The 14,807-nt window shown below is 36.3% G+C and overlaps 2 protein-coding genes across 2 annotated transcripts; one reads left to right on the top strand and one right to left on the bottom strand.

Moving 5' to 3' along the window:
- Window positions 1-2,727: 2,727 nt before the first annotated feature.
- LOC112743779 (protein LURP-one-related 15) lies at window positions 2,728-5,243 on the top strand. The gene is made up of 3 exons (XM_025793114.3): window positions 2,728-3,178; window positions 3,440-3,661; window positions 4,869-5,243. The coding sequence occupies exons 1-3, from the start codon at window positions 2,918-2,920 to the stop codon at window positions 5,013-5,015; spliced, it is 630 nt and encodes a 209-aa protein (XP_025648899.1). The 5' UTR covers window positions 2,728-2,917; the 3' UTR covers window positions 5,016-5,243.
- A 6,933-nt stretch (window positions 5,244-12,176) lies between these two features.
- LOC112742977 (uncharacterized) lies at window positions 12,177-13,847 on the bottom strand. The gene has a single exon (XM_025792215.1). It carries the CDS (start codon window positions 13,845-13,847, stop codon window positions 12,177-12,179), a length of 1,671 nt encoding a protein of 556 aa, XP_025648000.1.
- Window positions 13,848-14,807: the final 960 nt, after the last annotated feature.

The raw sequence follows: 14,807 nt of genomic DNA, 5'->3' as shown, positions 1-14,807 counted from the left end.
CGAGCACGTTACCAAGGCAAAGAGGAGAAGGCGTGTTCATTAACAACGCCAAGGGGCAGAGAATTTGGGCTAAGGAAGGGCACTAGCACGTTGCCAACTTGGAATGAACTGGCGTGTTTGATAAAAACGCCACATCCAAGGCAACTTGACCTTGCCTTCTTCAATGGAGCATAACTTGAGCTAGGAAGATCCAATTGAGATGAGCCCAGGTGCATTAGAAAGAAGACATTCTGAGCTTTCCAATGATATATGATAGTCTATATTGAAGCAGAGGATTGAAGCTCAAATTATAGACAATATTAGGCATGAAAAGTGGAGCTAAGAAGAAGAAAAGCCAAGTTGTTAGCAACAACTTGGGCTAACAATGCCCAACACCGAGCCACGAGCCCAGGACAATCACAAGCACGTTGCCAACGTGCTACAACACTGGCGTGTTTGCCAGTAACGCCCCTCAATGGGCCAGAGTTGAGGAAAATGAGCTCTGCTCTCTCTGTTCTCTGCTAAGGCCAGCAAACGTTACTCTAATGAGTTGATAGCCAATTCAGCAAGGATGAAGCCCAAATTGCTAACCCAATTAAGGATCTCTCAAAGAGCTTTAGGATTAGTATAAATAGAGAAGAGTCTTATACTGAAAGGGGACTTTTTTTGGACACTTAGATATTTTTCTATTACACTAGCATTTTTTTTACTCTTTACTTTTTCTCACCGGTCTTCTATTTTATTTTTCTTGCAACTTTGAATTTCAGTTTTAAGAACTTCTTCTTCTTCTTCATTCTTCTCTACACTTAGTTTAATTTTCATCTTTGCAATTGTTGTTGAAATTTGAGCTATGATTCACTAAACCCCACTTTCATTAAGGGGAAGAGCTCTGTTTATTTGATTGGGTTGATAACTTTTCTTTTCCTTCTCAATTCAAGTGGTTCATCCAAGAGGAAACTCTTGTTCTTCAAAGACTTAATCACCATCGAGAGAGGGGTTAAATCTATATGAATTGTGTGGTGACCTTGAGAAAAAAGCCATATAATTCAGTTTAGAGTTCATCCTTTCATAATTTTCTTGATTAATACACTTTGGGTTGGTATGTGAGATGTAACTACCCTTGGTTGAGATCCTGGGAATTGTGTGGCTTGAAGGATTAGTTAATGAGCTCCATCTCTTCTCATGAACAATTAGATCACGAGAGTGGCAATTGGTTGTGTTGAGAGAAATTGAGTTACCAAGAGATTGGAACTCAATTACCTACAATCTGCCATGGATCTATACCCATGTTTGAGAAGGAATTGATCAACATCAATTCATGAGAATTTGTATCTCTGATCTTTAATGATCTCTTCCATCATTAATTCTCATTTCTTTTGCTCTTTAGTTATTTTGAATACCCATTACCCAATTCCCTTTTACATTCAAGCAATTTAACTTTCCTGCTATTTAGATTCAGTTTCAATTATTTGCAATTTACTTCTCCGCTCTCTACAATTCAGCACTCTACTTTCTTGCAATTTACTTTTAATGTCATTTAAGTTTCTTGCAATTTAAGTTTTCATTATTTACTTTCGGTCATTTTAATTGCTTTCCTTACTTTAGTTCTTAAATTTTCTTGTCATTTAATTCTTTGCAATTTCTTTTAAGCATTCAAATCTCATGAAATCAAAACCATGTTTGCTCAACTAAACTACCAATTAACTAAAGTTGCTTAATCTACCAATCTCCGTGGGATCGACCTCACTCCAGTAAGTTTTACTACTTGATACGATCCGGTATACTTGCCGGTTAAACGTGAAATTTTAATTTTCGCGTATCATCACCCAATCAAAAAGTCGCATTACGCTAATGCACCTCGTCTCAGGATTGCCGAAGCTTAACACTGTAGAGAAAAGTCACGTTACGCTAATGTCCCTCCTTAACATCTCGTCTCCCCATTTTTCCCAATTCCAGCTGGTGGTGCAGTGCTTCAACCAAAGGGTAAAGAGAAATAACCTAAATCCTTTTGTTTTCCAATTTTAGTTTTAAAATTTTAGAAATAAATGTAATAGTAAAATTAAAAACAGGTGTCGAAGGACTAGATAGTTGTCCACTGTAGGGGACTACCCAACTTTATAATAATAAAAGATACTTCAGAGAAAGTAAGTTTCTGTAATTTTCCTCAATCTTAATATTTTGAAGACAAATATTTTTTCTTATTTTATATAGAGATAATATTTAATTTAGTCTCTAAATTTATAAATGAATTTTAATTTAGTTTCTAAAATTTTGATTTTTTCTGTTTAATCCTTAAATTTTAAGAACTTGACTTATGTTAGTCTCTAAAATAATTTTTAAAACAAAGACGCTAACTGGAACACTAACATGGATATGACGTTAGACTCTGTAAAATGATTTTGTTTTAATTTTGATATTCAAATAGTCTACAAATAATATCGTAAGTAGTGTTTATAACAATTTTTTCTCCAAAAATAATGATACCACATCGGTTTTTGACTATTTGATTATCCAAACCAAAACGATATTATTTTACAAGTTCTAACTGTGATATCTAATTATCAATATCAACGCTCCATTAACATTTATGTACCAAAATTGTTACATAAAACTAATTTAAATCCCATTTATAAATTTATAAAAGACTAAATAAAATTAATTAAAATATTAAAAATTAAATTAAAATTTACATATAAATTTAAAAAACAAATTGAGTATTAAATATATTATATATCACCAAAGAAAATTGGAAGATCCCCTACTTTTGACCTTATCGATTTCAAACATGAACTTAGTCAAGTTAGAAAAGCTTCCGTATACTCCCCTTTATATATGAACGATATTTGTGCCACTCTTAATCATTATCCAACTCAATTCAATTCAATTATATCTCAAATTTGTGCCACTCATATATAGAACCTCAAACGTTGTTATTATCATGTCAAAATCACCAACATCATCATCATCTCCACCCTCTGCCACAGCCATAATCAATCATCAGTACTGTCTTCCCCATGAAGTTGATCTTATAATCACGAAGCAGGTAACTTTTGGCGGCGATGATAACTTCACCGTCACAGACATCAACAAGAACGTTGTTTTTACCGTTATGGGTCCTCTTGCTACCTTCGTCATGCCGCGCAAGGAACGTTTCTTGCACGACGCTCGTGGCAACACCGTCCTCCGTCTTCGCAAGGCGGTAATAATTTCTCCGATCCATCAAATACACTTTTATTACAACTCTGCCATTTTCTTGTTTAGACTTTCTCTACTTGAGCTTATATTCTTTCTTTCCCAACAGAACACAACACTTTTTCTTGTATTAATTTCTCTTTAAGGAGTTTTTTTTTTCACTATTATAATTTGAAGTTTGACACAAATACAAAAGTGAATCCCACCTTTTCACCTTTTATCTTTAAAAGTGATGAGTGTTTAATATGTTGGATGTGAATGAGTGCAGATAGGTGAGGATATTTGGAAAGCATATAGAGGTGAAAGTACGGAACAAAGGGATTTGATTTTCAGTCGGAGACAACCGCCACCGTTCCAGCTAAAAGCCAACATGGGCGTTTTCTTATCAAATAACACCACACAAGTTTGTGACTTCAAGATTCTCAAACAAAATTCCTTCGGTCAATCTTGGCTTGTTTGCATCGGCGAATCAGACACCGTCGTTGCCCAGGTTTTTATTAGATCGTTATCTTAAGAGAAACTTATTAAAAATAGGTGGTTAATGGAACAAAGATTCAGGCGCTCGTAAAAAAACTGTTTAAAAGATATTATTGATAAAATAGTGTGTAAATAATTTTAAAATATAATTAAAAAAAATTAATAAATAAGATATAAATAACAAGATTTTTGTATTTAATAAATGATTTTGATTCGAATTTTTTGTAATAATATTTAAATAAATATTTAAAAAAATTAAAATAAAATTTGATTTCTAGATTTTTTTTGAAAATATTTAGTCATGCATTCATAGTAGAAAAAAATTTAAAAAATTTACTTAACATAATATAAAAGATCTTTTTTTTAATAATACTTGCAAAAATTTATATGAAAATATAATCTTTAAAGTCGCTATTTAAAATATATATATATTATCTAATTTTTTTTTGTTGCATTTTTAAATCTTACAAGAGTTTATTTGTTATTAGTATCTTTTAGGATTATTTTTGTTAGCGATATAAATTTTACTATTTTTTGTAATTTACTCAAAATTATATTTTAAAAATGTTAGATAATTTGATATGGTTAAGTGAGCCATCTAACTATTTTTAATATCATCTTCACATAAAGATTTATTAATAAAAATACTTTTCTTAAAAATATTATAAAAGATATTTTATTAAAATAATATTTTAATAATGCATTAAATAACAAGATTATTTTCAATAAGAGGGAATATATTAATAATAACATTGTCTAAAAAGACACTTTATCATTTTCTTAGAGGTACCATTAGAAAAATTATATTTAGTGGTCATTAATTTTATTTTTAGCAATAATAAAAATAATCACTAATATATTTATTGATAATTAGACATTAATTATCTTATGTTGTTGCTAAAAAATTTTAGTGATAATTATATAATTATCGACAAAAACTTTTTTAATAGATAAAAAAGTATATAATTATTATTATAATATGTAATTATAATGTAAATATATAATTATTGTAAAAATATAAATTAAATAAAATATATAATAATTAATTGGTTATTATATTATTGTTATTAAAAATTTGTCACTAAAAATTAATTTTATTGTAGCAAGGACAAATAAGACAATAATAAATTTTAAGTTTTTGGATATGAAAGTGATAATATATAATATTGCTGAAAATAGTTAATATTAATGATGACATCTTTTTTTCTTTTATTTCGTAGATAACACATGAAGTGTTCACTTGGTTTAGCAGAAAGAAATTCATGGTAAAAGTGTATCCGAACATTGATTATGCATTCATAGTGGCGCTAACTGTGACTCTTGAATACCACCTCAGCCATAGTGACTTGGCAAAGTTCTCAAGCTAAGGAAAACCGCCGCTGTTTCTTCCCCTCAATAATTAGTGTGAATTCGGTATGGTGTCTACTCTGTTTCTTGATTATTGGATGACAGCTAATCAGCTATAATATGGTTGTAATTTGCCTCCTTTTTTAATTTTATTTTCTCATCTTGTGTATATAGCTAGCTAGTGGATACTCACTGAATTCCTCTCATTCTCTTTCTACTTTTCAATATATATTTTAATTTTTTACAAATAATTATTTATTTAACCATTTAATTATTTAATATTAATTTTTTTATTACATCCATAAATCTAACTTCATTAATCGTGATAAAAACAACGCAATAGATAGAATATTTCATTAAGTATTTTTTCAAAAATATTGTTTACCCACTAAAATCCGTCACTAAAATTAATCATCGTGTATTTATATATAAATATATATAATTTCATTTATTTTTAATATATTTTATATTTTAAAATATATTATACACTAATAACTAATTTTAGTATACTCTTAGTATAGTTGGTATTTTTATTTCAACTATCTAATACATTAGCGCAACAATTTATATATTTTTATTCACATCTTATTTTGGCTTTTTTATTTAAGAGTAAAATATTGTTTTTGTCTTCAACATTTGGAAAAAGTTTCAAAATTGTTTTAAATCGTCCTATTTAAGTCTCTAATGTTTTAAATTTATCTCAATGATGTCCTACCGTTAGAAATCTGTTAACAGAATTGACGATATGACAAAATTGAGATGATTTTGAAACGTTAGGAAGTTAAATAGGACGAAATATTGGGGATAAAAATGATACATTACTCTTAAAAGAATTATCAAATTAAGTAAAATAAAAATAAATTATAACGGAATGAACTGTATTATGAATTTAAGTTTTTTTACTCATCAAAGAACTTTAGAATGATTAATAGATAAACTTTTAAAAAAATAAAAAAAATGAATATGATACATATATATATATATAAAATAAAAAATAAATTATACCTTTTTTTAATGTATCGAATTTTTTTAGTGTTTAATTTAAATAAATTTTATTTTTAGCTTAGAAATAAAATTTAATTTCATCCTTTAATAATATCAATTTTTTTATAGTACGTAGTTATTCAATTATTTTTTAATCACATCTAAGTAAATTATACTTAATTATATTACTTTCATTATAAATATTTTTTTTTTAAATTTTACTCTTAAAGATTTTTACTCATAATGAAATATTTGTAGAATGACTAGTACATAAACTTGCGAAAAAGAAAAAAAAAGAGCATGGTACATATACAATAAAGTATAAATTATATTTTTTGTCTCTAACATACCGAAATTCTTTAATGTTTAACTTAGTTAAACTTTAATTTTAATTTTAAAATAAATTTTAATTTTATCCTTCAGTAATATTAATTTTTTATAGTAAATAATTATTTAATTATTTCTTTAGTTGCATCTAAGTAAATTACTCTTAATCACATTCTTTCATTCTAAATAAATTTATTTTTTAATTTTACTCTTAAATACATTACTTTTGTTCTAAGTAAATTTATTTTTTATTAAGAGTAAAATTAAAAAATAAATTAAATTATTATCTGTTGTAAAAAATGAAAATTATTGAAGAAAAAATCAAAATTTATTAAAAAATTAAAAATAAAATTTAATTAAATTAAACATTAAAGAAGCTCAGTATATTAGAGACAAAAAGATATAATAATTTTTATTTTATTGTATATATACATACTCTTTTTTATTCTTTTTCTGAAAATTTATATTCTAGTCACTCTACAAGTATGAGTAAAAATCTTGAATCCGTAATGTATTTCATTCTATTAAAATTTATTATTATTTTACTTGATTTTGTAATATTTTAAATTAAGAGTAATGTATTATTTTTATCCCTAATATTTTTGTCCTATTTAAGTCCTTAATGTCTTAAAATTATCTTAATTTTGTCTCACCATTAATTCCGTTAACAAAATCACTAACGGCAGAACAACATTGAGATGATTTTGAAACGTTGGGAATCTAAATAGGATGATTTAAACGTTAGGGACAACTTTAAAACATATCCCAAATGTTAGAGACAAAAACGATATGTTAATCTTTATTTAAATAAATTAAAAAATTCCTTTAATTGTTAAAATGTACATGACACAAAAAATTTCACACGTATATTCATTTTAACTTTTAAGGATTGGACCAGCAAAATAGATTTGCACCCCAATTTAAAGGAGGCGCCCACAAAAAAAAAAAAAAAAAAACCTCCAAAGGTTGCGAAGAGAGCTCCATTCCCGGTGACTCCATATTTTGTGGGCTTAGAGATCTCTATTTCATGGGTGCCTCTTATGAATTGGGATGCAAACTCATTTTTTCACTAGTCCAATGCATGAAATAGCATAGGCAAATGTTGGACAAATTTTTAAGTAATAAATATTTTGAAAATTAAAGAATCTTTGTTTTAGTTATTTAGTAATTTAAATAAAAAACCTCTTATTCTTGCAAATAATGAAAAAAGTGATATATATTTTTTTTCTAAATGATGGAAAGGTAAGAATTTATGTTGGATAGTTATTGTATGAGATGTGCATGAGAGCGGATGAATTTGAAATATTTATTAAAAAAATGAAATTAATTTTTTATACGACCGACCATTATAGGTTGGATATACGTCATGATTCAGCTATATACAGATGTCAAAAAGTTTAGGCTTTCGAACTGCGTAACAAAAGAAACTCTATTGAGGGAAGAATAAGTTTGATGTGAGCCGTGCCAGTTCGAGTCTGGTAAGTTGCTTCTAGCTCCTGCCTTGTCTATGAGAAAGGCTTTTTGCTACAGACTACTCTGGATACTCAAGAAATAAGCCCTGCCCTATTTAAGAGAATGTCGAAGTGGTTACTGATCCTATCTAAACTTGACAGAACAAATATTACATTTCTATACTCCATCACAGATAAGACCGTCTAAACTAGACAGAAAATCCTTCTTTCCGGCTCCAGGATCAATGCTGGCCTATCGCGGCAGCATAAGACATGACAAAAAAGAAAAAGACTGGAGCAAATTTTTGTTTATTCCATCGAGCTAAAGAAAGAGTGAAAAGCCAGCAGTAAGGTTCAGAGCTGGCCGCCAATTGACCTGTTCCAAAACGGGACCGTAATGCGGCACCTGAGACTCCTTTAGATGAGTTAAATCTTTCCATGTAACCCATGGAATGGCACCTTGGTATGACCAAGGAAGCGTTATAAGTCGGTTATTAATAACAGTCATCAAAGCAACTCAAATATGCTATTATTTTCCGTTTAAAGCAAAATTATTCAGAGACATAACTGTTACTCTTCGTTTCAAATACAAAAGAAAGGGTAAGAATGTCGTTCAGATGATTACAATTTGCAAAGCCTATTATTCACTTACTGACTTGAGCATCGAAGTATCTTTTGCAGATACCCACCCTTTGTTCTCTCATTGCCGACGTATAACTCATTCGACGGAAAGCTTGCAAATACTCATTGACGGATGAGCTATACAACGGTCAACCTCCACAAGAACAATTGGCGCCCACCGTGGGGCCTAGAAACAAAAACCCTTCTTTCTTTAGATCCCAAAACTCCCATTCCTGTTCATGACTGACCAACCTCCTCCCACAGCATCCGAGCTTCTTCGAATGGTAACAAGTTAATCAGCATATGACAGAAGATAAATAACGAATGGAAAACCAGATAGTCGAGCTAACCAATGCTCGGATTGCTCATAATGATGATCATAATGAACGGCAATATGACGATGAAGAAAACTCTGATCCAATACATATCTTTGAAACTCAACACCCAAAGGGAGACCAACAACAAAACGATGACGATGATGGATTAGACAATACTGTTGGACCATTCATGGCCAACGTCATGAATTTCAAGCTACCTAGGATATTCGTGTTACGAATCACTTTGAGTCCCAACGATGGCATGGGAGATCCAAAAAAATACGTCAAGAAATTTTGATCTATGATGATAGTGAACGGTGTTTCTGATCCTATTTTATGTCGTTGTTTTCCTACCATTTTAGACAGTCCTGCACTTGAGTGGTTTTCATCTTTGTCTGCAGGTTCAATTTCACACTTTTAGAAGCTCGCTAAACAATTCGAAGATAAGTTCGATGCTTCTTCCCTCTATCTACATGATTCCGACTATCTAAACACTATCAAGCAAGGATAGCACGAAAGTTTAAGGGAGTATGTCACCCGCTTCACTAAAGTAGCGATGAGCATCCCAAACCTTCACCCTGAGGTACACCTGCATGCTATAAAGAGTGGACTCCGTCCTAGGAAGTTCCAGGAGGCCATCACAGTGGCCAAACCCAAAACCTTGGCTGAGTTTCGGGAGAAAGCCAAGGGTAAAATAGAAATTGAAGAACCGTTCCAAGCTCGGAAATCCAAGAAGAACCAAAACAATAAGAATGACGATAAAGCTCGGGACAACAAGAAACCTTTCCGGTTGACACTGCGTTATGATTCTTATAGCCAGTTCAACACCAAAAGGGAGGAAATCATCAAGGAAATACTGAACTCGAAGCTAATCAAACCTCCTCGGAAGGCTGAAACCTACCAAGATACGAAGAATGTGGACAAGACTAAGTACTGTGCTTTTCATAAAAAACACCGGCACATTACTGATGAGTGTGTTGTAGCCAAAGACTTGCTTAAGCACTTAGCTCGGTAAGGACATCTGGACAAATACATCGGTGGCAACATCCAAAAGTGCACTACACATCCATTTGACATATCTTCTGCAGGTCAATCTTCTCGAGACAAGGACAAAGCACATACTGCTCCACCCAATCAACCCCACGGTATGATTAATTGCACCTCTAAGGGCTTCGCTGGTGGCGGGGTATCAAGCTCTGCTCCCAAACACACTTACTGAGCTATGCTCGCTGTGAAAAGCACCATCAACAAATCATCAGACTTTGCCCAACTTGCCTGAAATGGCGTTCCAACCGTCCGATTTCAATTCAACCAAACTTAATTTAGATGACCCCATTGTCATCTCCATTCTACTAGGAGACCTAATAGTTTCCAAAGTCTTGTTGGACCTAGGAAGCAACACTGATGTTTTATTTTACTCTATATTTCAAAAAATGAAGTTGAGTGATAACATATTGCAACCATCAACTGGAGACCTGGTCAGATTTTCAGGTGAACGAATGCCTATGTTGGGATCGGTATAGTTACACACCACACTTGGTGAGAGCCCTCTAACCAAAACTCTAGATGTTCAATACCTTGTGGTTGATTGTTTTAGCCCTTATAACCTAATCCTTGGCCGACCTTTTTTTGAATAAGTTCAGTGCAATTGTCTCTACAATTTATTTCTGTGTTAAGTCTCATGTGCAGAACAACTTGTTGCAATAATTCACAGTGACTACCGTGAAGCACGGCACTGCTATAACATCAATCTCAAAATGCCTATATCTCACGAGCTATAGGTGCACAAATAAATGTCGTCCACAACTCGCTCAAGCTTCATTCTTTAGCTGAGTTTCAAGATCATCCTACCCCCATGGAGGAATTACAAAAAAAATCTCTTTAACTAACAATCCAAACAAGTTCACTTTTGTAGGATCAGCCATGCAAAACAACAAGAAAGAAAAGCTTAGCCAATTTCTTCAACAAAATGCCGACCTCTTCACTTGGACTCCCGCTGACATGCCCGGCATTGATCCTTCTGCAATATCTCATAAGCTGGCAATTAACTCATCAATCCAACCTATAACGCAGAAAAAGCGTAATCTTCGCTTGGAAAAGAAAGAAGCATCCTTACATGAGACCAAAAACTCATTGATGCAAATTTCATTCGAGAAATCAGATTCATAATATGGTTAGCTAATGTTGTCATAGTAAAGAAACATAATGGTAAATGGCGTATGTGTGTCGACTTCACTAATTTAAACAAACCATGTCCTAAAGATGTATATCATTTACCATCCATTGATGCTTTAGTTGATAATTCATCTGGCTTTGGCACTTTAAGTTTTATGAACGCATATTCTGGATATAACCAGATCCTCATGCATCCATTAGACTAAGATAAAACTACTTTCATAACTAAATATAGTAAATTTTGCTAGCGGTGATAAAACGGGTCAAACTGCCAAAACCGTCGAAAAAGGAGGGTCGAGATGAGATTTTGAACCCGCCAAATTTTAAAAACCCGCTAAAACCACACCGCAAAAACCGCAGGTGGGTCAGGCCCGGGTTGCCGGGTTTGGGGGCTATCCCGGGTCGTGGGATCCGTGGGCCGGATCCATTTGAAGAAGGGAATTGCTTTTTGTGCCGATGCCCCGAGGAAACGGGATAGCGCAGTGAGCCGTCCGGTGAGCTTTTGGATATCGTTAAGGTTTTTTGGGCTCGTCATTTCAAGGATGGCACGACATTTCTCTGGGTTAGCTTCCACTCCGCGTTGTGTGATCGTAAAGCCGAGGAATTTTCCTGCCTCCATTCCGAAGGCGCATTTTGCCGGGTTGAGTCGCATTTGGTGTTTCCGTAGGGTGTTCATTATGAGTTTGAGGTCGCTGATGAGTTGCTCGCCGGATTCGGTCTTGGTGAGCATGTCGTCTATGTAGACTTCTAATTTGGTCCCGGACAGGTTCTGGAGTATTTTGTTGACGAGCCTTTGGTTGGTGGCTCCGGCGTTCTTCAGGTCGAAGGGCATGACTGTATAGCAGTACGTCCCGTCGGGGGTGATGAATGCCATTTTTTCCTCGTCAGGTCGGTGCATAGGTATTTGGTTGTAGCCGGAGTATGCGTCCATGAAGCTGAGGTATCGATGGCCGGATGCGGCGTCTACTAATCCGTCGATGTTTGGTAGGGGAAAGGCGTCCTTTGGACAGGCTTTGTTGAGGTCCGTGTAGTCGACGCACATTCACCACTTCCCATTGGATTTCTTTACTAGCACAACATTGGTTAACCACGTCGTGTAGGGTAGTTCCCTGATGAAATTTGCTTCAAGTAGGGCTTTAACTTGCCTTTTGACCTCGGCTGCTCGGTCTGGGGACATTTTTCGTCTCCTTTGTGCCACGGGTTTGACTTTGGGATCTACGGCTAGCCGGTGGGATATTAGGTCGGGGTCTATTCCAGGCATGTCGGTTGGTGTGAACACGAACAAGTCTCGATTTTGTTTTAGGAGTTAGGAAAGATCCTCTTTAAGGTCATACGGGAGGTTCCTGTTGATGAAGGTGTATTCGTCTTTGGTTTGCCCTATTTGTAGTTTTTCCATGTCGCCTTCTGGTTCTGGCCTAGGTTGGCCGTCTTGTCGTGCGTCCAGGTTGGCTAGGAATATCCCAGCCGCGTCGCGTGACTTCTTTCGTAGAGCTAGGCTGGTGTTGTCACACTCTGCTGCGACTTCCCGGTCTCCATGGATAGTACCGATGGAGCCGTCTTCCGTTGTGAACTTCATAAGGAGGTATTTGGTAAAGATGACGGCGGAGAAGTCGTTGATTGTTTTTCTTCTGAGAATGACGTTGTAGGCGGTGGAGTCTTTTAGGACCACGAATTCGGATAGAATTGTCTTCCTTTGGTTACCCGTCCCTATGGTGAGGGGGAGGGTGATGGAACCGTCCGGTTTGAGGAAGTTGTCTCCGAGTCCCGTGACGCCGTTGCGGTGTGTTTGGAGATTGTCTTTGCGGAGCCCGAGCTTGTCTAAGGCTCCTCGGAAGAGGATGTTGGAGTCTGCGCCGGTGTCCACCAAAATTCTTCGTACTAGTCCTGTTCTGATTCTTGCCGAGATGACGAAAGGGGCGTCTTCGGCCGAGGTGTCGTGCTGGCAGTCCTCAGGTAGGAAAGTTACCGTGTTGTCGGCAGTGGTGGTTGGAGTTTGGTTTTTGACGGCCAGGACTTTGAGTTCCTTTTTTAGTGTTGATTTTGACTTGCCCGATATGTCTTTGCCTATAATAACGTTTACTATTATGGTTGGGTCTTCCTCTGGGTTTTCCCTAGGGGGTTGTTTTTGCGTTCTCGGGTTGCGTCCTTCTCTTTCTGGCGACCTGTCTCTTTCCGCGCGTTTTGGTTCTCTGATGATTTTGGTGAACTCTGGGAGCTTGCCATCTCTTATGGCTTGTTCGAGAGCGTCTTTAAGGTCGAAACAGTCTTGTGTCCTGTGTCCGTAACCTCGGTGGTAGTCGCAGTAAAGGGTTTTGTTACCGCCCGTTCTTTCTTTGAGTTGTCGGGTTTTTGGGATGATACCTCGATCTGCTATTTGGTGGTATATCTCGGTAATTGGGGCTGTCAGGGGTGTGTAATTAGAGAATTTTCCGATTCTGGGTGGTCGGTTTGTGTTTGTTGGTTTGGGATGGTCCCTCTGATTTTCTCTGGGTGGCGGGTTATGCCGGGTTGCCGGGTTGCCGTGTTGGGTGTTGTTGTGTTGCCGTTTGTTGGCAGCGACGACCTGGATGACCTCCTCATCGTTTATGTAATCTTTGGCGACGTTCTGGATCTCGTGCATGGTCCACACTGGTTTGGTGGTGAGGTGCTTGCGGAAGTCTTCGTTCATGAGCCCGTTGGTTAAGCAGAGGCTTGCGACGGAATCTGTGAGCCCGTCGACCGTTAGGCATTCGTCGTTGAAGCGGTCGAGGTATTTTCTTGTGGACTCGTCCTGTTTCTGTGTGACCCCTAGCAGGCTGATGGGGTGTTTAGCTTTAGTGATTCTGGTTGTAAATTGGGCCATGAACTTTCGTGAAATGTCGTGGAAACCGGTTATGGATCCGTTAGGGAGGGCGTTAAACCATTTGATTGCCAGCCCTGCTAGGGTCACCGGAAAAGCTCTGCATCGGACTGCGTCGGCTGCACCTTCTAGGTTCATCCTGGCCTCGAAGGCCGTTAGGTGTTCCTAGGGATCTTTAGTTCCGTCGTAATCCATGTCCGTGGGTTTATCAAAACCTTTGGGGAGTTTTGCTTTTAAGATCCTTTCCGTGAAGGGAGTAGCTCCCATTATTGTGTGGTCGTTTCTCGTGCGCTTGATTTCTCGGTGTCATCGGTCTTCATCTGAGTCGTGTTGATGACTTAGATCTCGGAAAGCGTTGCGGTTGTGCCTTTTGCTGTGTTGCCGTTCTGGCAACTTTTCCCGCCTGGGGTCGCACGAGGCGCTGCGATTGTCTCTCCTGTCGTGTTGCCGGGTTGGCGATCTGCCGCGGCGAGATTTTGACCTAGAGGTTGTGTGGCTTCCGTTTTCGGTGTTGTATCTTTCCTTGGTGGCCACTCTGCCTTCGAGTTCCTGGACTCGGAGGCAGAGATCTTGGATTATTTGTGCCGCTTTGTCTCCCGTGTTTTCGGGGTGCCGTGGTTCCACGACGACGTGTTCGTTTTCTTTATTCTGCGCTGGGGTGGCATGGTGGATGGTGCTCGCTATCCTTCCACGGTTCGTGACCTCCTGGTGTTCGGGGGTCGGATTTCTTGTTCGGGAGTTATCTTGGCTTAGGGAGGTTTCTTCAAGTACGTCCCCCATCCCGGCTCAATCGGCGCAAGTCCCCACAGACGGCGCCAATGTACTGGATGCCTCCGGTACGGGTTGAGAGATGGATCGGAAACTTGCAGGTCGAGGCGGATGCCGGATTATTTGACTGGAACAATGGGGGGTGGTACCTGCAAAGACACTCCGACGCTCAAGTCAGAATGGATCTAAGAGGTAGAAGGTGTGAGGAATGAATGAATACCTGGAGGGATCTGGGTCCTCTTATTTATAGGTGATGGTAGCTATCTTATCTTATCTTATTTGAATAAGATAAGGGAGACGTTTGAATTCGAAAGTTGGTTAGGAACTCTA

This window comes from Arachis hypogaea, chromosome 14 (assembly GCF_003086295.3).
Source record: "Arachis hypogaea cultivar Tifrunner chromosome 14, arahy.Tifrunner.gnm2.J5K5, whole genome shotgun sequence".
Classification (NCBI taxonomy): Eukaryota; Viridiplantae; Streptophyta; class Magnoliopsida; order Fabales; family Fabaceae; genus Arachis; species Arachis hypogaea.
Note: the sequence above shows the minus strand (reverse complement) of the source record. Positions and strands in the feature narration are given on the sequence as shown.

What these genes read in the sequence shown, in the direction of transcription:
- LOC112743779 (XM_025793114.3), top strand. Translation starts at nt 2,918, where the DNA reads ATGTCAAAATCACCAACATCATCATCATCTCCACCCTCTGCCACAGCC. An exon ending in TCCTCCGTCTTCGCAAGGCG is followed by an intron (nt 3,179 to 3,439) that starts GTAATAATTTCT and finishes GAATGAGTGCAG; the next exon opens with ATAGGTGAGGATATTTGGAA. An exon ending in CAGACACCGTCGTTGCCCAG is followed by an intron (nt 3,662 to 4,868) that starts GTTTTTATTAGA and finishes TTTATTTCGTAG; the next exon opens with ATAACACATGAAGTGTTCAC.
- LOC112742977 (XM_025792215.1), bottom strand. Translation starts at nt 13,847, where the DNA reads ATGAACCTAGAAGGTGCAGCCGACGCAGTCCGATGCAGAGCTTTTCCG.